General features: G+C 49.4%; 2 protein-coding genes across 2 annotated transcripts in view; one reads left to right on the forward strand and one right to left on the reverse strand.

The window, feature by feature from the left end:
• ASTN2 (astrotactin 2) overlaps positions 1 to 13,770 on the reverse strand; it is a 469,553-nt gene extending 455,783 nt beyond the window's left edge. Inside the window, exon 1 of the mRNA XM_078616120.1 lies at positions 13,364 to 13,770. Within this exon, the coding sequence (XP_078472246.1) occupies positions 13,364 to 13,703 (340 nt within the window). The 5' untranslated portion in view covers positions 13,704 to 13,770. The remainder of the gene's footprint in view (positions 1 to 13,363) is intronic.
• A 300-nt stretch (positions 13,771 to 14,070) lies between these two features.
• LOC144733953 (BMP/retinoic acid-inducible neural-specific protein 1-like) overlaps positions 14,071 to 19,671 on the forward strand; it is a 107,186-nt gene continuing 101,585 nt past the window's right edge. Inside the window, 1 exon segment of the mRNA XM_078615984.1 lies at positions 14,071 to 15,288. The gene's annotated coding sequence lies outside the window, so the exon portion shown is untranslated.

Below are 19,671 nucleotides of genomic sequence, written 5' to 3' on the forward strand. Positions count from 1 at the left end.
ATTGCAATATAATCTGGATATAAGCACGCTCATTGAGAGCAAGGCCGGCTGTGCTTATATCAGAAGTCGTGTCCTTGTATCAGAAGTTGCCCTTTGCCTCCCCCCACCAGTGAACTGTAAACATGTATTGCTTATATCAGGACTATGCTTAACGTTCGGTGTGCTTATATCAGGCTTCTGCTGTATTAATAATATCACGTGACTAAATTGTCTGAAGGCAAATCCACCTGTGTTGAGGATTCGTTCTTTCAGACACTTCGACTGTTTTCGTCTCATCCACCACACTGCAAGGCCACGGCGACACACTCACCCAGCCACTTAACCCACTCACTCACTAACTCACCCATTCCCACTCACCGACCCCCCCCCCAACAACATCAACAACACCCGCTGTTCGCCAATAAGTGGCGCGACGTCACAGCGGCACCCGCGCCAGGCTAGGTGCACGTCGAGGCCACGTGAAGCCATCGAAGGCCCGCTGGCAGGAGGTCACGGGGCAGACCCAGGTGCCATGGTTTGACCGTGATGGCTGTGCCAACCTGCACACATTGTTGGGGGACGACTGCTTCCAACTGCCCAGCAGCGTCCCTCACGAGCCTCCTCCATGAACACCCCCCCTCACCCATTCACACTCGCTCGCCTATTCATTCACTCTCTCGCCTATTCACTCACTCGCTCACGCGCCCGCTCACTCACCGCACTTCGGGTCACATCACTTCTCTTTCTGCTGCTTCTCTCACGCTGCTCCACTTTTGAATGCCTTCCCATCATCTCTTTCCCCCAACCCACCCAAGCTCTTACAATAATAACCTTGCTCAAGTCACTCTTGTCCATTACACCTGCAAGATAATCTGTTTTGTTTTCCGGGTGAGTTAAGCGTTTTGGGAATTTGGGCCTGTGCTTAGCAACGGTGACACAAAAAGGAAAGATCGGGGACAACCAATTGACATTTCAGGTTTCATAAATATATAATTAAAATGTATGTATTGTAGAAACAATACAGTGCATCACGGCTTGTTAAAGTCTAATTTTGGCATTGCGCTGAACCCATAGCAACATCGTGTGGAAGTGGAGACTCCACGCGGATGGTTCCCATGAGCAGACTCGGCAGCGGTGAGCACTGATGCTCAATTGATGAGTCCTCACAACGGCGAAGCTGGTGTACAATGGCCTATCTCTGTATCAATGCTGCCGGTCGGCCGGTAATTTATTTAGACGGTGACCTCAGACGAGGGGACTGCAATGCACTTCTTCTGGAAACCAGAGTCTGAGTGGCTTTCAAAAGGCTCTCGTGTTTTGCGTGAAACACACATCTCCCGAAAGGGCTGCCGTGTGACACCACAGGAGGCAGCTGTCCATCTTGCTTTAAAACCGGACTCTTTTCCTCGCCGCTGCACCTTGCACGGCAGTTAACCGACTCCAGCCGAGCGATCAAATAGACCAGTAACCTTGCCCACACCTGCGTTCGCGAGTATAAAACCACGAAGCTACCTGGGTGTTGTCATTTAAAGGGAAATGAGAAAAATAAATTGTCCAGTGCTCCTGCGATGAAGAGCAACACTGTGTACATATAAAAACGACAAAACGTAAACATATGAATAATGTCGCGAAATGCACGCGGCCATGCACGGATTTACATTGGCGGACAGAAAAGTGAACAACACGGATTGAATAACACATGCAGGTTAATGGCATCCTTCAAACCGCGATGGGAAGTAAGTAATGTAGGCTTAGGCAGGGTTACCCCACGAGAAGCGGTGATGGCTGATGGTCAAGAATAACGATGGGGCAGCTGCCAAGGCATGGAACGCATCTGAGAGCACGTCCTGCAGGTAGATGGAGTGATGGAATCGGTTCGTGTGCAGGATGGCGGGGGGGGGGGATTATTGCACCGCAGGGTAGCGAGAGATGACGTCCGCTTGTGGAGGCCTTCAATCCAGCAGTGGATCGATCACGCCTGGCAGTGAGGATGATGAAACCCGGAAATAAAAGCACGCTCATATTTTGAACGAGAGAAACGGTGCTCAAATAAGACGTTCAGTTACAGCCGCTCACTGGTACATCGCTAGAAGCTAATCTCAATCCACTGCTGGATGAAGGTTTCCCTAAGCCGCCACACCTCAAGACCCCGTGACGCAACAGCCCACGTCTCTAGCTCCTTGCAACACGGACTCATTTCACCGCTCCACCAAATCAGTGAACACTTCTTTAGACGCGCGCCAATTGCACGGCGGCCGCTACATCATTATCCTTGAGCATCGGTCACCATCGTTATCACAATCACATCGTGCCAGAATCCGGGGGCAAATCGGCTACGCTTTGCGTAAGCAACGCGACCACCCGATCAAAGTTCGTAGTTCCTCATCCGCGCAACTTGAGGGGAGGGGCCCATGCCATCATCAAGTCAATAATGATCCACGGTGTAATTGATACCGCGGCTGTGAAAGGCGGCAGGATAGATGAACCATCAGCGCTAACATGTATCTCACCAATTAAACCGCGCAAAGGGTAATTGATTTTTTTTTCTTCTTCCGAGCTCGTTCGTGAAGCTTCTAAGTAGAATGCTCGAGACAAGCACGATCCGCGGCGTTTAAAGCTCTTTCAGCCTTTTTAGTAATACCTCAAGGTAAAACATTTTCTTCAAAGCAACTGCCACGTGGCATCTTTTGACTTTGGAAAAGGGCGCACGTATCCGAGTGTGAGCCAATGGGCGTCTATGCAGGTCTCAGGGCGTCTTTGCGTGAGTCTCCTGTTCACCTCTGTGTGAGTCGATGGACTTCTACGTAAATCTGCGTGGTCTCTATGACCGACTGCTTCTTTCATTTAAAAACAACTAAAATGCCCCCCCCCTTTTTCTCCCCCTGTACATCGGCTTGACATGTGGTCACTTGTAAACCGGCTATTTTAATCCGCAATAAAAAAAATCAGGCTATCAAACAATAAGTATCCCACTATGAATCTCTTTGCGAGTCTGTTTTGGTCTCTATGTGGGTCCTTTGTTCTTTGTGTTGAGTCTATTGTGTCCGTAAAATCTGTTGCTCTCCTCTCATGGATCTCTATGGATCTCTGTGCGAGTCATTGGATCTCGATGGATGTCTGTGTAAATTGGAGGGGTGTCTATGACTGACCGCTTCCTTCCACTGTTTCCACACAGCAACTGAAAAATGCGGACGCATACCGACGCGGCATTAATCCACATCGGGGAAATCAGGCCATCAAACAACCACAACCGCAAATCGACGCACCTTTCTCAACGTGGTAGGGAGCTGAAAATACTAATTATCATTTTTATTCTTGGCATAATTATTTGATATTTTGTGCCACCAACAGTGGCTCCAAACTTAGCTCCGCTAATGAAACGCCGCGCTGACAGCAGCAGCATCATTGTGCCGCACGGAAATTGAGCAGAGCGGGTGTGAAACGTGAAACCTATCCCGGAGATTCTACCTACGGCGATGAAGAGCCCCCCCCCTCCCCACCACCACTCCCCCCGTACAGGTGGTAGACACAGGAATTGTGCGTAGTAAAAAAACTGGGGGTGGGGGGACGGGTGGTGGAGCTGTTGGCACAATCGATGAGCGCACTGCGCTATGAACCCAGCGACCCGAATTCGATTTCCGCACGCGGGTAAGATCGGTGGCAAGTATGTATGTTGAACTTCTTTCGCACCGTACGAAGCCAACCGTGCTAAATCGGAGGTGCGGGGGAAAGACAACAAACTAACCACAAAAAGCATTCTAGAGAAATGAGTTTTCATTTTAGATGATTTGAAAGTGCATAGCTCCGGTGGCTTCTTTATATCGGAAGGAAGAGCGTTCCAGACGGCCGCAGAAGGGCATCTGAAAGCGCGCGGTGCGATGGTCAGTGAAAAAGCCGCCGCTGCGAGTTGACCGGAGTTTGCGTGATGGGTACACCACAGTCAATTGGCAAGTCGTGTGTGGTGCGACAAAGTGTTGGTTACACCCCCACCTCTTCCAATGCGTCTGCTCAGCGTAGGCCAAATACCCTTTAGAGAGGCACTTTAGAACTCCCTCTTGTGGGGGCCCTTCCAGCGACAGTGGCGTGAGCAAGCTACTGCGGGGCTGCACCTTAACCTCTTTACCTTTGTACACGATGCACTGTGTATATCTGAATCAAATGCAAACAACTATTTATGATGGGAAAGTGTGGCGGGGGTGGTGGACAGCGGCGGGGGTGCATTGTGCAATTATTATTTACCGAGCTGAGAACATTGAACTCACTGCGAACGAAAACCATTTCGACCCCGGGGGCAACTCGGGACGCAGACCACGAGACCCAAGATGTGCAGGCTTCGCAACCCTATAATGCGCCTTTGACACCAATTCACTTTTTTAATCAACGAACGGTGTAAATCCCACAAAATAGGAAATGGTCCCATTATCACGGAAACGGCTGCAGCTGTCGCTGCTGCTGCTGCTGTGGCTAAGCATGCGACTCGCAAAACCGCACGACATCATCTATTATGTTTACGGGAATCTAAACTACTTCAACAATATTTGCTTTTACTTTTACAAGGTAAGGTCCACTGAGCAACATAGCTTTTTTGTTTCAGAAGCGACCTGGCAATCACAAATTATATCTTCACGGAAGTGGCTTAACGCGTGGACATTTATAGCAGCAAAATGCCCGAAACGCGTGATGTTGATTCGAAATGTGGAGGGGGAGAAAAACGGAGAATAATCCACGCAAACACTCGGAGAACACACAAACCCCAAATATATACAGGTGTCAGGGTCGGGATCAAACCCGCGACTTCTTGTATACCAGGCGAGGTAGTTAACATCCCGTGCACCGCGGGGCTCCGATAATAAGCAATTGAACCAAACTTAATTTGTCTGCTTGTATGTCTGTCTATATGTCTCTGGTTCTGTGTTTTATCTCTCTCTCAAATTTAGCATTCTCAGGAAGAACGTAATCAACCAGGTAGGGTGTTGACTGTTATGTTATCCGACTCTCTGTTGTATTACATTACATTTCTAAGTATACTAGATTTGTGTTTCTATTTCATTTACACCTGATGATGATTGCTTGTGTTGCAATCGAAACGTCGTATGCTAGTATTTAATGTATTATTTTATCTTTATACGTGACTTTACCGAAATAACCAAAGAGTAGCAATTGAACCGCCCCGAGTGTCATTCATCCATGCGAGACAATAAGCAACGTCTTCTGCCCATTGTCGGCAGGGCTGAGACCGCATCACTTTCCACTGCACGTGGCGCTCTTAAGACTCCCGCAGCAACCCAGCTTCGTTCAAACTGCTTGCGCTTGTCAATAAATGAGGTTGTTACTGCTCCGGCAAACAGCGCACGTGACAGAATTGAACCACGAATTGCCAGTCAGTCAACACGTATCGCTCGCTCGCTTGGCCTCGCTCGACACTTCCCAGTTAATAATGCAATCATATTGGACGGGGCCTTGAAGTGGCGAAGGTGCAGTCCTACAATTGCTTGCCTACACCGCTGCCGACAGAAGGGGAGTTCGAGAAGGCGGAGTTCCTCGGGGGTATTTTTTGGCCTGCTCTTCCAAAACCTGGCGAGGTGCGTTTTGGAAGAGGTCCGGGAGTAACCCAAGCTTTGCACAGCCACACGCGACCTGTCCACTGACTTACAGAGACCACGGTTGTCGCCCATCCGTACTGCTGGGTGGACAGATGCGGACGGGGATTTCAAGAAGCGTTGCCATTATTTCCACTGCCGCGTGCCGTTCGCTCGAATTCGACCCAGTGACCTTTGGATTGCAATTCCCAGTGAGCTAACCATGGCAGCATCCCAGATGGGCCCGATGTGGGCAAAGAAAGAGTATCGCAAGAGGTTCCTCTTGCCAGAAGGTGGACAGCAAGTGCATTACATCCCCAAATGTGAATTTATATATTTAAAAAATTAACACGTAAAAACCAAGTTTTTCACTATAAATCCTTTATATGCGTGGCATCGGTTTTATTTTATTATTCATTTATGTTTTTCTTGAGTAAGAGTTTCATTTTTATCACATTGGTATTTTAAATTAAATATAAGGAAAGTCGTATATAAGGATTATAAGGTTTTCAGTTGTTGTATGATTGTTTATATTGTACATTTTTGTTGTTTTTTTTTAATTTTCTGTGTTTAGGAAAAATATATCAGCTCGATTGGATCACGGGAAGTGGGTTAAAAAACGACCGAAAGATTTGCACGGTCGTAAGCGCGCAAGCAAGCAAGCAAGTGAACTTAATATAAAGGATTTAAAAAAAGGGATTTGGGAAAAAAATGTACTCAAGTATTAACTATTAGAATCGACAGACTAGCATTTACAAGCCTCGTCATTAATTAGCCCACGTGAGGTGGTGAGGTGCAGGGCAGAGTCTTCTTCATCATCTGCCATCTGCATGCCTCGCTCAGCATCGCCTCCAAAAGCGCGATCAGAAATTATGCAAGCATCCGTCTTTTTCTTTCTTTCATGCCAATTCCAATCGATACCCTCGTTGTAATTGTCAGCAACGGAAGAAAAAAAACGCGGCGATGATGCAGAGTGCCACGCTTCTCCGTGTTTGGCAGGCGAATATTGACTTTTGTTCCAACTATCAGAAATGACTGCTTACCAATGTGCGATCCACCGGATGATGATGATGGGTGAAGGATGTTGCCGGGGTCTCTTCCACTCATCCCCCGCCTCGCGTGATCCCAGGGTAATTGGTCGGTGAGAGAACGGTGGCACCGATTCCGGATTCGATTCTCCAACGTCTGACTACGGCACCATTACTCAGCTTGCATTTTTGGGAATCGACGTGAAATACAGTTTATGCAGCGTTGGATGGGCCCAAAAACATAAAATCGTACATCATCAACTCTCAGTAGGTCTAGCCGTAACGTGCAATATTTTAGATATATATATATTTTACCATTTCATTCGCTTGCCATTCGTCAGTTAAATTACACCACATTACAGCGTTAAGACTGAGTCGCTTTGGGAATCGTCGTGTTGAGCGGAGTCGATGTGGAGAGACTCAGGGACATGGCATGAATCAGGCGCAGAGCCATAATAAAAAAAAAACCCAGGCGTCATAAATACTGCTGCAATGCACCGGGCCATGCCAAAAATCATTTTGGATGCGTGGGCGGGCAGTGAGAATGTAGTCGTTTAATGCCTCTGCGTGTCTGCCGTGGCCACGCACGCGCACACAGGCACACGCAATTACACGTTCGGAAAGGGGGGGGGGGGGAAGATCGGCGTGGATGAAAAGTGTTGGCAGCGACTGCCGTCTTCTTTTGAATAGACTGTAACTGTGCTGCACTCTGCCATTCATGGCGTGTAAGAATCACAGTAAAAGGTAAAGGCACAGCCCTGCAATTAGCTTGCTCATTGCTGGCCATCACTAAAGCGAGAACCCCTCTGGTTTTAACACATCGTCGTAGGAGGCTTTTGCGTCCAATATCCATGAGGTTTTTTTTTTTTGGGAGGGGGGGGGGGTTAGAACGCATGAATATAAATGCGTCGTTAAATCTGCCACCACCCGACACGGCCAATTAGTAAGGCTTGTCACGGAAACGTCGTCCTCGAATTGGCTGTCGCCTGATGATGCTTGTTGTAATTACCGGCGAAACGTCGTCCTCGAATTGTAAATGTTGCTGGTATACTCTCCAACACGCCGGTGTTGCTGAACTAGTAACTAATCAAATTTTGACTTAAAACTTTCGTGACTGCAGGAATTCATATGATTTGCTTCTTTCAGTAAAGTCACATAAGATAGAAAAAATAATACTAAAAACATTTTTATTATGTTTTTATATCTACGTGACTTTACCGAAAGAATCAAAGAATACCAACTAATTGGCATGTTTTGTTTACGTGACAAACCTTACTAATTGGCTGTGTTGGGTGGTAGCGGGTTTAACGACACATTTCTATTCACGCGATCTAACCCAAGTACTTGGACTACGCTGTTACACTGCACACACTTGGTGAGAAGACCCACACTTGAACTCGCCAAACGCGACCTTCTGATCGACTGCGTTGTACCCATCTATGCTGCTGGGTGGACAGAGGTGTCGGCGAAATAATTGTAGGAACTTGCGCCACCGTTTTAAGTTCCGCGTCCGGGAGATCGAATCGAACCAGCGACCTCTGAATTGCTCGTCCAGTACGCTGACCTTCACCACACGGCAGCACCCCCATCGACGCCACTGCATGATGGGTACTCCACATGTAAATAACAACACATTTTAATAAACAGACACTTCATTTAGGCGACTGCTGTGGCAAATTATGTGAGCACGAGAACATAACGACGTAAATAGATTAATTGCATGAAAATAAAAGCGAAGCCAAAGAGCATCCTTTTACCCTTGACAAACTGTTGTTAACAAGTGCTATTAGCACAAGTGCTTATAAAATTATAAAGGTTCCACTTTTAGCCATGGCAAGTTGTTGGGAAAATGCTGACAGAATATACACAATACAGTAGACACAAATGGAAACTGCCTCTTTTATAAGCTGGGTTAAGCACTCTAAAAATTATTGAAACTGTCACCAGCAGCGGCCATTACCTATACACAACTTGGATGAATGAGACCATCCTGGTATCTTTTCTGGATTAAAAAAAAAATAAAGTTAAACATGAAACGTGACCACCGCGGAGATGAAAGGCTGTGGGAGTGAGATGGACTCTTATCATCGCAGGACAACCGCAAGAGACGGTGGTGGTGTGGAGAGACCTGCCCCGAGTGGACATCTGTGAAAAAGAGCTTCATTGCTCATCAGATTTCTCCAGGATAAATACAGATTCTGATCCTGATCAACCGTTGTTTTCATTGTCCGCCAACCCGTCTATCAAGCTCACTTACTTTAACAATCAATATTATCTCTCTGTGTGTTTTCTTTCATAAACCATGTGCTCGTCTTTCTGTCTCTTGGTGTTATTAATAAAAATGTCTCCACGCTTCTTTGTACAAATTCAGCTTTGCTCCTTTGTGAGGGTGCTCGATTCTGGTCCATGTCAAAGCTGGTGATTACAATATACAAATAAAAAAGACAAAAAGCCCCCTAAGCCTTAACAGGCTATTAGGAAAAGTGATGTTAACTACCTCGCCTGGTATACAGGAGGTCGTGGGTTCGATCCCGACCCTGACGCCTGCTGCTGTATATTTGGAGTTTGCGTGTTTTCCCCCGTGGTCGCGTGGATTTTTTTCTGGGTCCTCTGCTTTTCCCCTCCACATTTAGAAACAAGCGTTTAGCGTATTCGGCTGCTATAAACTTCCACATGATGATAAGCCACTTCGTTGAGCTATCATTTGTGGCCAGATTGCTTCTGAAAAGAGAAAATAGCTCAGTGGGGCCTTAAACTGGTAAAATATTTGTATTTAATAGTTTTAGTAATTTGTAGTACTCATTCACTGATATGCACTGATAGTTTATGAGCACAAGAATCGTTGCTAGTATCGGAAAATAAATCCACGTTACTGATGTGAAAAACTCTCAAGTGTCTTTCCAACTCAATTACAATGTCTGCCAACTGAGTGACGCTTTGTTTAACTTAACCAGTAAGCTACAGTAATCATCGTCAGCCACGATTATGCCACAATTCTGTCACGGTAATTCATTTAAAAATGTATGGCTGGCTGGAAAAAAAACTAACAAATATATCACGATTCACGAAATTAGACGTGACAGTATTGATAATATTTTTCACATGTTTAACATGCAGTGGCCACAAGTGGCTTCAATAGCAAAATAATCCATTAGATACAACATACAAGAAATAAAAAATGTGAATCTTACACATGTGCGCTTAAGAAACGAAATTAATTGATGAATCGACAACTACACTCTTAAGTCACAAACGTCAGTTATTTCCTGCTCAAATTGGCAATGATGTGATACTCATCTCTCGTTTATAGCCCTGGGCCAGTTGCGGAAATTCCACATTCCTACATTGGGGGAGAGTCACTCCATAGGACAACCACTGTTGACTGCCCCACAAAGCGGTACATAATTTATCGACCCCAACAGAATGATGGGCTGAGTCAATCCCCCTGTTGTGATGTGAACTAGCAACTTTCTGATTGCGAGCTGTGTGCTCTACCGCTGAGCCACATGCCCCGAGTTGGTGGCCAAAGTTTCATCCCCACCCCCTCCCCCAGTCTGCAGGGTAGGGGGCTGATAGATCTGCTGTGGCAGCCTTTATTGTACCTCAGTGTCTCTTCCTTCTGTTAATTGCAGCAAAGTTGACACCCAACCTCGAATATCTGCCCTCAGTTTTATCATCACCACCACAAATAGCATTTCAATCCTTTCTCCACTCGCACATCTGAGTCGTTTTTCCACCGGGTATTTGCCAAGCCGAGCCAGAACCAAACCGTGATATGCAATCCCGACATCTGCATCTACCTCGGGAACCTAGCAGGGCCAAGTGTCCGGGGTCAACCGATTTTAACGCTGCCGTGACACCGTCAAGTCAGCAACACTGAGAGATCGTCGCTCCCACGTCATCTACGCGCGTCTCGACTCGCCCCGTTGGGTGTGATGTCAGCGGCACGGCTCGGCTCGGCTCGGCTTCTGCGGTGGAAAAAAATATAAAACCACACCCGGGCTGGTTCGGCATGGCACGGCCCCGGCACGTGACATCAGAGGTACTTAATTCGGCAGACACATTACACAGTGCGAGCCCCGGCAATGACGCGGACGACGATGAGCTTGATGCGTGTGACCTTAAGATTTTTTTTTTAAACGCATGCCATTAGCATCGCTCCAGATTCTCACGGCCCAGTGTTTACAAGTGGGGAGGGCATTTTCCCATTAGTGTCACCTCTTTGGGTGTGTTGTCAAGAGGGAGGCAGGCTCTGTGTTGTATACGACATAGGTTGACATCCATCGGACGACCAAGTGGGGGGGGGGGGCTACAATATGATGCTGCTTCATTTGCTCAACGAAAATCTGCTTACCCATGGAAACGCATACGCAAGCATAAACGTAGAAATAATCATGCTGAATATTCACCCAGGAGAGCGAGCCTCACCGAGTCTCAATATTCCTTGACGAGAATCGTCGAATTCCACTGATGAACGTTTGGCTTGCCGGAGGAAACCAAACGACGTCGTACTTGGAAAAGACTCGTGCGAATGAGGAAGTAACACGCACAGATGGAGTCAAGAATCCATTGCTGTACTATAATATATTGGCAATCGCTGCAGCCTTCCACCCAAGTTGAGTCTCAAGACTCGTTTTCATGAGGGTCCTCCATTGGGATGTTTGCCCAGTGCCAATGTTATGTACAGAGCCTCCTCTACTTACGAGCAACCCCCATCGTGTCTCAGAAGCGCAATAGCGGTGAAAGTGTTGAGGGTGGTATTAAGAAGAACCAGTGGCATCTACAGGAGATTATACAAGTTTGAGTATTTAGTACACATGACGTAAAACATCTTTGGAATAAACAGGAGTCAAGTTGGACTTACGAACAAAAATCGACTTACGAACAGGCCTCTGGAAACGAACTCGTTCGTAAGTAGAGGATTCCCTGTAAACATACACTTGCATATGTATACTGTATAGGGCATTAGCATTACGTGTAAACATGCATCATTCAGGCAAGCTTGACTTTGCTGATGAGAACAATGCATGTCAAAACCGGTCCAGAGTTTCCTTGCATCGTGGCAATGCTGCTGAATGTATGCAGAAGGCCAACGGCCGACGACACATTATGCGCAATACACGGTTATATTACTTTATTATTGAGTTACTTATCCAATTAGTTGGCCAAATTATCCAATGCAAGGACCATCATGAGGCTCAACGAACCTGTCCTTCGTTGTTATTCTTACTGTACAGAAATATATTGAATGCGCAGTACTGTACACATAGCCACACCAATTATATTGCATTGTGTATACCCGTACAATATATGTATTTACACACACATGCAGTCCTGTAACACGGCACACAACCCTACACGTATAATTACACACAGATATTGAAAACACAGCAACAGAAATGCAATTATCAGCACATTGGCTCTGAGGATTGTTCATTGCTTGCCCAGATTATTATCAGTGGGCGAACAAACTAAAAACATAATACTCCAAATCATAATAATAAAACAGCCTACTGTAATTGAAAAAAACCCAACAGGCTAATGCACATGTGCAGTACTGTACAGTATACGCATATAGGTATATACACATACAAAATCTCGGCTTATGCGCAAGCGATTCAATCAAACGACACGTTGGCAATCAGAGAACGCACGTTTAAAGGAGCGCATCGTCAAATGACAGAGGCGGCCTTCTTGCACAGCAGAACAATGGGGATGATGATGATGATGACGTTGAGGATGTCTATTGTTGATGCTGTGCGTGCATCCACCAGTACTGTTGTCGTGTGGCCTACAAGGCCCTATATGGTCGGCTTCTAAGGCTGCTGCTGCTAACAACGTTTGCAATGCACGTAGACAGTATGCAATATAATGGACTGTAGGATTTGCCATAATAAACGCTTTGGGGTACATATTATCAAACGTTGTGTATTGCAAACGCGCTGTTATTCATCGGCGTGTGCACATGCTCAATAGGGGATATCACGCGTAATGCCGTTGACACGAATACATCTGGCAGGACTGTCCAATGCACACACTATTGTAATCATACACGAGGGTAGCTCTCGACTTATAGCGTCGACTTTGATTACAGAGCAATGGATTAGGCGCGCTTAGTCGGCTCCGATCTCGAAACAATGGGGGCAGCAATATAATGCATCCATATAAATACAGTGCGATGTTCGTCTGTATTAATAATTCCCTGTTGGTAAGTGCAGCAGTGTGTGTCGTTCACGTAGTGCAGGCAGCGCAATATAAAGCAATGGTATTCATCATGGCAATGTCACAAATACAACGATGTTTCTTTACACGGGTAAGCTTGAGTCTCAGGACTCATCTTAGGGGAGGGGTCCTTGCTACGAATCGAGATGTTTGGCCGATTAATTTTGACGTCGAAGGAAACTGGCTCAAACGCACAAAACTCCGCACAGATGCATTCAATAATCCACTGGGGGTAGCACCACCTCCTGGCCCTCTCGTAGCCACAGGAGAAGCGACGTTGACTTTGGGCAGAGCAAGCACGGCTTGCGTTGAGCCGAGGTGCGCGTCTTCCAAGAGCGCGTCGCGCGCGCCGCACAGATGGATTGCAACGATCCATGCCCGGAGCGCCATCTCCTGGGCCACCCTCGCGGTACAAGTGGCGAGGTTGAGCGACCGTGAGTGGTGAGACAAGGATGTGGGGAGGGGGGGGGGACACTGGTGGAAGCTACCTGCCAAACATGCGTCTCTCACTCACTCACACACACAGACAGACGAAGAAGATAACAACTCACGTACCGAGCACGAAGTAAGGCAGCTCAGTGTTCTCCAGGTCGTCCGCGATGGCCAGTTCTCCGGGGAGGTCGTGCCTGATGGACAACAGCAGCTTGGACTCGGCGGCAGACGAGGACGAGCTCGAGGAGAGACCGTGAAAGGCCACTTCGCTCTCACGCAAAACCGGCAGCGTGGACACGGTCACCGTGTGTGTCCGACAGCCGGAGTGCGCCACGGACGCAGATGACAACGCGGGGTGCAGGAGGATGAGGAGGATGAGCGCGAGCGACGATGATGGAGCAGCTGCCGATGATGAGAACACGAATGGGAACGGCACGGACAGGAGCCGCGGCTTTGCGGCCATTATAGCTGCCCAGCCGTGCCAGATGAGGCTACAGCAGCGGCGGCAGCAGCAGCAGTAGCGATGAAGGGGAGAGGGAGGAATAGTGCGCACAGAGCGGAGGTGATGGAGGCGGGCGGGAGGGGGAGGTGTGAGCAGAGGAGGAGGAGGGTGTTTGGGGGGGGTGTTGTTCTGCTATAGAGGAGCGTGGTGGAGAGAGAGAGGAGAGCGCACACGCGCACACACAGGGGGGGGGGGCAAGGGAGAGAGAGGAGAGCACACACAGAGAGGGGTAAGGGAGGAGAGAGAGAGGGAGTGGGGAATGAGGGAGCGCTCTTAAAGCGACGCTTCCTCGCCTCTCCCATTCGCTCGCAGTGGCGCGGCTCGTACGGCAGTGGTGATTGCAAGTCGGCGAGAAGGGGGCAGGAGGCTGTACGGAGGACGAACGCGGAATGGAAAAGGGGATTGCTTTTTGTGTTTTGGAGGAGGTGAAGTGTTGAAGATGTCTTACGACGATGCATAGTTGGGAGTGGTGGTATTATTGCATTTCTTTGACATAATTGTATTTTTGTAGGTTTGGTTGCTACAATGGGACACCTCTTTTAGGCAGGTACATCTCGCAAACCGGCGTAATTGGTGAATTAATTACCCCATCAGTCGTATCTGCCTGCTCCTCCTCCTCCTCCTCCACCACCACCACCCCATCAGCACCACCACCCCATCCTCGTCCTTTATCCCCACCCCACTCCAACACCTTCACGCTCTCTCGCTCTCTCTCTCTCTCGTGCGCTCTCTCTCTCTCGCTCTCTCCCCGTGCGTCCTCCCCCCGTCTGCGGGAGAGACTGCACATTTCATCGCAACGTGCACACCGCGGCGGACCATCGAGCCAAGTGAGGGCTTCCTCGTAGGTGGCGGCCACTACGTTGTGTGACCCCCCCCCCCACCACGAAGATTTGAGATAAAGAGACAACAGGAGAGAGAGAGAGGTGGAGGGGTAAAAGCCAACGTAATCTACACGCCGAGTCGATGCCCCATATCTCTGGGGACCCGGGAGCGACACCGGTCGAGTCTTGGCTACAAGCGACGGAGGAGGAGGAGGTCGTGGACGCCGAAGAAGAGGAAGCACCACGCGTGGGCTCTTTGACCAGACGACGGAGTTTTCGTCCGGAGAGGGGAAGCCGCGAAACGTCAGACTTCATGTGCGGGAGTTAATTATTTGCCAGCGGCGCGTTTATTTGCTGGGTTGGTGTTGGTGGTGGAGGAAGAGGAGGAGCGCACAGATTCGTGGCCGTGCTGCCCGCAAGCGTTTTCTCGAGGACACATCTAACCCGCCCGAGGAGTCAGAAGAGGGCTCTCGCTAGCGGCGTCTCGCTCGCCCAGTCACTCCGCTACGCTCGCTCGCTCGCTCGCCACTCTCTCGCCCGGCCCCTTCAGCCTCTCTCTCTCTCTCTCGACGGCTTCTCGTTCCGTTTGAATCCTTCACAATAACGCCGGCGACTGCCTCCACAATCCGCCACGAGACAGAGGAGGAAGAGAGGGAGAATGCGCCCTGAGTGAAATACGCGGACAAGCGAGAAGCGGACAGAGGAGCGCGATCGGAGCGCAATAAGTAAGTGGCTGGCGCTGCGAATTTCCACGCGTGCAATCTTTTGGGGAAGGGAAATGTTTGGGGAGCCGAGGGGTTGGGAGGACAAGCTTGGTGTTTGGATGCCTTTTATTAACACTCCACGCTAAATTGTTTTTGTTAAATGTATTCATTCATTCCATGGGAGTTATGTGTCCACGATTGTCAGATTTAACCCAACGTTGCCAATCGTTCGTTCGACCCATTCCCTCCACACAATCAGCTACCCCGATCGCAGGAACCGAACGGGATGTGGCACGAAGCACGCGTGGCGTTGAATGTTGCGAAAAACCTTCGCACCGCGGTGCAAGTAGTAGTAGTGTGGGGGGCTATTTCCTCTGGTCTCCCTTGCAATGGGATACACGTGCACTCGTGTCTCAGCAGTGACGCCCTCGGTTTAATTGGGACATATGCCCAGGTGTGCGTCGTATCCAGGTAGTGATCGCAGGTAGGGTAGGTAAGTAGGCACGTATACCTACACGTGTATGTATGTAGCACGCATACGATGTTGGGCTTGGTTGCACGGGTAGTGAGCGCTCTGCTCGAGTGATTTATAGCGAACAATGTGGCTCTGGTGGTATACGAGACGGCCCAGTCTGTGGTGACGGTGCGTGTCTTGTTGCGATGTGTGCACTTCAGCACGGGGGAGACAAAGGCGGACGGGCATGGTGCTATCCACACCAATTCCCCCGTCCACTCGTGCCCTGTACTTGCTTTAATGTGGTTCTCTATCAGCACTTGCCCTAACAGTCTGTGAAGGCTGTACGGGGGGATGTGTGTGCGTCCGTGTGTGCGTGTGTGTGTGTTGGGGAGCGGTAGTGTAGCGGTTAGCGCGCTGCGCTATGAACCCAACGAGCCGAGTTCGATTCCCGCTCACGGCCAACACCCAGTGACGATTATCTGAACCGGTCCCGGGCCTCCCCTAGGTCGACTCAGCCTCAAATGAGTACCTGGTGCGATGTGTAAACATCGTCACTAGGGAGACAAAGGCGGCCGGGCGTGGTGTTGGCCACCCACCCCCTCGTGTGCCGTGACGGCCTTCATAGGTGTTCGCTAACAGCACTTGCCCCTACAGTCTGTTCAGGCTACACGGGGGATCTTTATGTGTGTGTGCGTGTGCACACTGAGAGCCGCCTATGGAAATCACGACTTTGCGGTGCCACAAGATATGACAGTGGTTCGTGCCACTGCAGGGAGATCAGAGAGGGGTTGGGGGGAGGGCTACGTTGTGTGTGGGTAAGTGAGTGTGGGTGGCGAGCGACAGAGCCATGTGTCGTACAGCCGATGTTCACACACCAGCGTTGGGTAATCTTCGTGGGTCATATCATGTGCTGCGACGGGGGACGCGTAAGGAGGATGGAGGTTCGTGGATACATTTTTTTGTGCGAGAGGCTGCGGATTTTTCGCCACCCTTCGCCTTCCCATCAACTCGCTAATTCGCATACCGATCACCTTCACACAGATACGCACCACACAACCATCGGCTAACAAACCCTTCCCGTGCATGCGTAACATCGTCCCATCGCTCCATCCGTCCGTTGCCCCCCCCACCCCCCCAGAGCCTATGACACCCCTCCACATGGGCGACCGCTTTCAGGTTTTGTATTCACGCAATGATAGGGACGTCGTGGGCGCGCGGATAGGCGCTCACTATAACGCCGCGAATAATGAACACATTGTGAACGGAAAGCCAACGTACACATCGGCCGTACCTTTTACGCACAGATACGCGCACTAAATTGCATTCACTTTGGCCTTTAAGGCGTGGGGCAAACGTGATTGTTTTTCACACATCATTCATCCCCACCCTACAGAAACCCTTCTCATTGTGTGTACGTCTCTATTGGTTTGTACTTGTACAGACCCTTTCTCTATCCACTGCTGGATGAAGGACACCCCCTTCCCCTTCGAACGATATTACGGGTCTTGGGGGTTATTGAACTACGCTAGTGTTGGTCAGAGATGTGGTGGATCCATGACCCGGTCCAGATACCACTCACCAATGACTGATGTCACCCGTGCCAGGGGAATTGAACCGGGGTCAGCGGGTTTGAAAGCGCACTGCGCTAACCACTGCGCCACCACGCCACCCCCTGAACTGCTTGTACTGTGTGATTTATGGTACGACCCGGCTACCAACCACTACCACCACCCACACCCCACAAATCCGCCACTTCTCTACGGCTGTTCACCTCCATATCACGCCCTCGCCCTCCCGTCCCGCGCCTCTCTACCTGATGGACCCTGTCGCTATCTCGTGATCGCTGATAACAATTGACTGCTTACAGAACCTTACCACCTTATGGCCGTTGCCTTCCCCCGTGCATTCCAAAGACACGTTTTTTTACAGCCCTATGCGGTACTTTGGTTATTAGAGGTTACCCAGGGGTTTAATTGCAGACGGAGCTTCTGCGATTCGGCCCTTTGTTCAGCGAGGGTTGGTGGTAGAGATTTGGGACGGCACCACAGCAGTCCTCCTGGTATGCGTGAGGTTTTCTCCGGGTTACGCGGATTTCCTCTCACGCGGCGAGCCCGAACGCTCGTACATGTAATTGACCAAACCATCCCAATGTAGGAGCAGAACCCTCCTGAAAAAAAAAGTCATAAGACCCAGTGAGTCTTATGTATTATGTTACATTTGGCGGTGATATTTAAACATGTCAGGATGTACAATGAGATAATATTCATGTCTGCGTAGAATGCTTGTTTTTTTTAGTTATGTTGAAATGCCTAATTAACGCAACCCATTAATCGGTGACAGAACTTACTCTCGACTCCCTCAATGGCATAATACAGATGACTAACAGGGAGACTCATTTCCTAAACCCCCTTTTCCCTATCCACTGCTGGATGAAGGCCTCTCCCCACGCCGTGTCGCTAGCGGTGGTTGCTTCATCATATTTCACCACAGTGGTGAGTGCGGGTTGGGTGAAACGGATGGTGGGGCGGGGGAGTGCCAAGGGCTACTGATATTAGCCGCCGGGGCCGATTTGAAAGCATCCAGGTTCATAGCGCAGTGCGCTTACCACTGTGTGACCGCTCCTCTCTGTGTATACATGCATGTATGTGTGCCACGCGTATATCCTATATATAAAGCGTTGGGGCAGGGTGTTGTGTTGTTTGCGAGCACCTACCAAGGCGATTACGGCACACGACTGAGTCGCCTTTGTCTTCTCGGCGCTGATAGTTGTAGTGTAGACCGTACCAGGCACAGGAGTCGTTTTAGGCTGAGTCGACCAATGAGTGGTTCAGAAACTCTTCCGATATCACGGACCATGCACACAGCCGAGTTCGTAGCGCAGTACGCAAACCATTGCGCCACCGCTCCCCAGAATTAAACACGGAACAGAGATCCCACTCGCGCCGTATAAATTGTTCGGGCAAATGCTCCTAACGAGCGCCTACTGATGCCAGCAATAAACACGACGGTGTGGTGTGTGACTAGCACCACGCAGGGCTCTCTTTGTCTCCACACTGCCTAGGCCACCTCAGTTCGACACCCAACCACGGCTTACATCAGCGGTGAATATGCGAACCGGTCATGGGTCTCCTCTAGGTCGACTCCGCCTTGACGAAACACGCGGACACTTACACACACGGACCTCTCTGTCGGTCACGGTAATCACCTGACGGAGAAGGCTCAGCACGTTTCGTAGTTAGTGCGGCAAGTCTAATTTAATATTTAGTAAATCACGTACTGTGTATGCGCACACCACAGTGAGCATCCACCGAGCAAGTTGGGGCCGTGTTTGCAGTTCGCCGCCTGATAGCTGCCGGTCTATTTACAGCCCGATAGGCAATTTACTGTGGGCTCTTTGATAACACTTGAAACTACGTTGATCATTCGGGTCTGACAGTCCTTGATAAATACTGTATAACCCTTGCGTGAAGCCGCTCCCCCACCCTTGCCCCCCACCTCTCCCCCCGCCACATCGTATCGGTCGTGGAGGGGAGTTGTTGTTTGACCATACTTCACCACTAAATGGCATTGGGGAGGAGGAGGAGGTTGCTGTTGGCCAGTACCGCTTTAGATATCGATCGCCACCGATGTGAGTAGCCGTGGCCAAGAATTATACTCGGATGTTGGCTATCAACAACAAGGCAACTCCTATGACTAATTGGGAATGGGACGCAAGCGTAGGATTGATCACCCTGTCGCTGGCCGCCTTTGGGGAGGGTGTATAGTATGAAAGGCCGAAACACCCTAGGAACCAAAGGTTCACTACTGACGATGCGCTCCCCAAATTTCACCAGGCTGACTGTTCATGAACTCTTGGAAGTACTTGCACAAAGGATAGTAACATCTCATCCTGTGTTCTTTGGAATCGCAGCCCGGATGCGCTCACCAAATGCGCCACCGCCTTCGCG

This window comes from Lampetra planeri, chromosome 49, assembly GCF_965212315.1.
Source record: "Lampetra planeri chromosome 49, kcLamPlan1.2.h2, whole genome shotgun sequence".
NCBI classification, from domain to species: domain Eukaryota; kingdom Metazoa; phylum Chordata; class Hyperoartia; order Petromyzontiformes; family Petromyzontidae; genus Lampetra; species Lampetra planeri.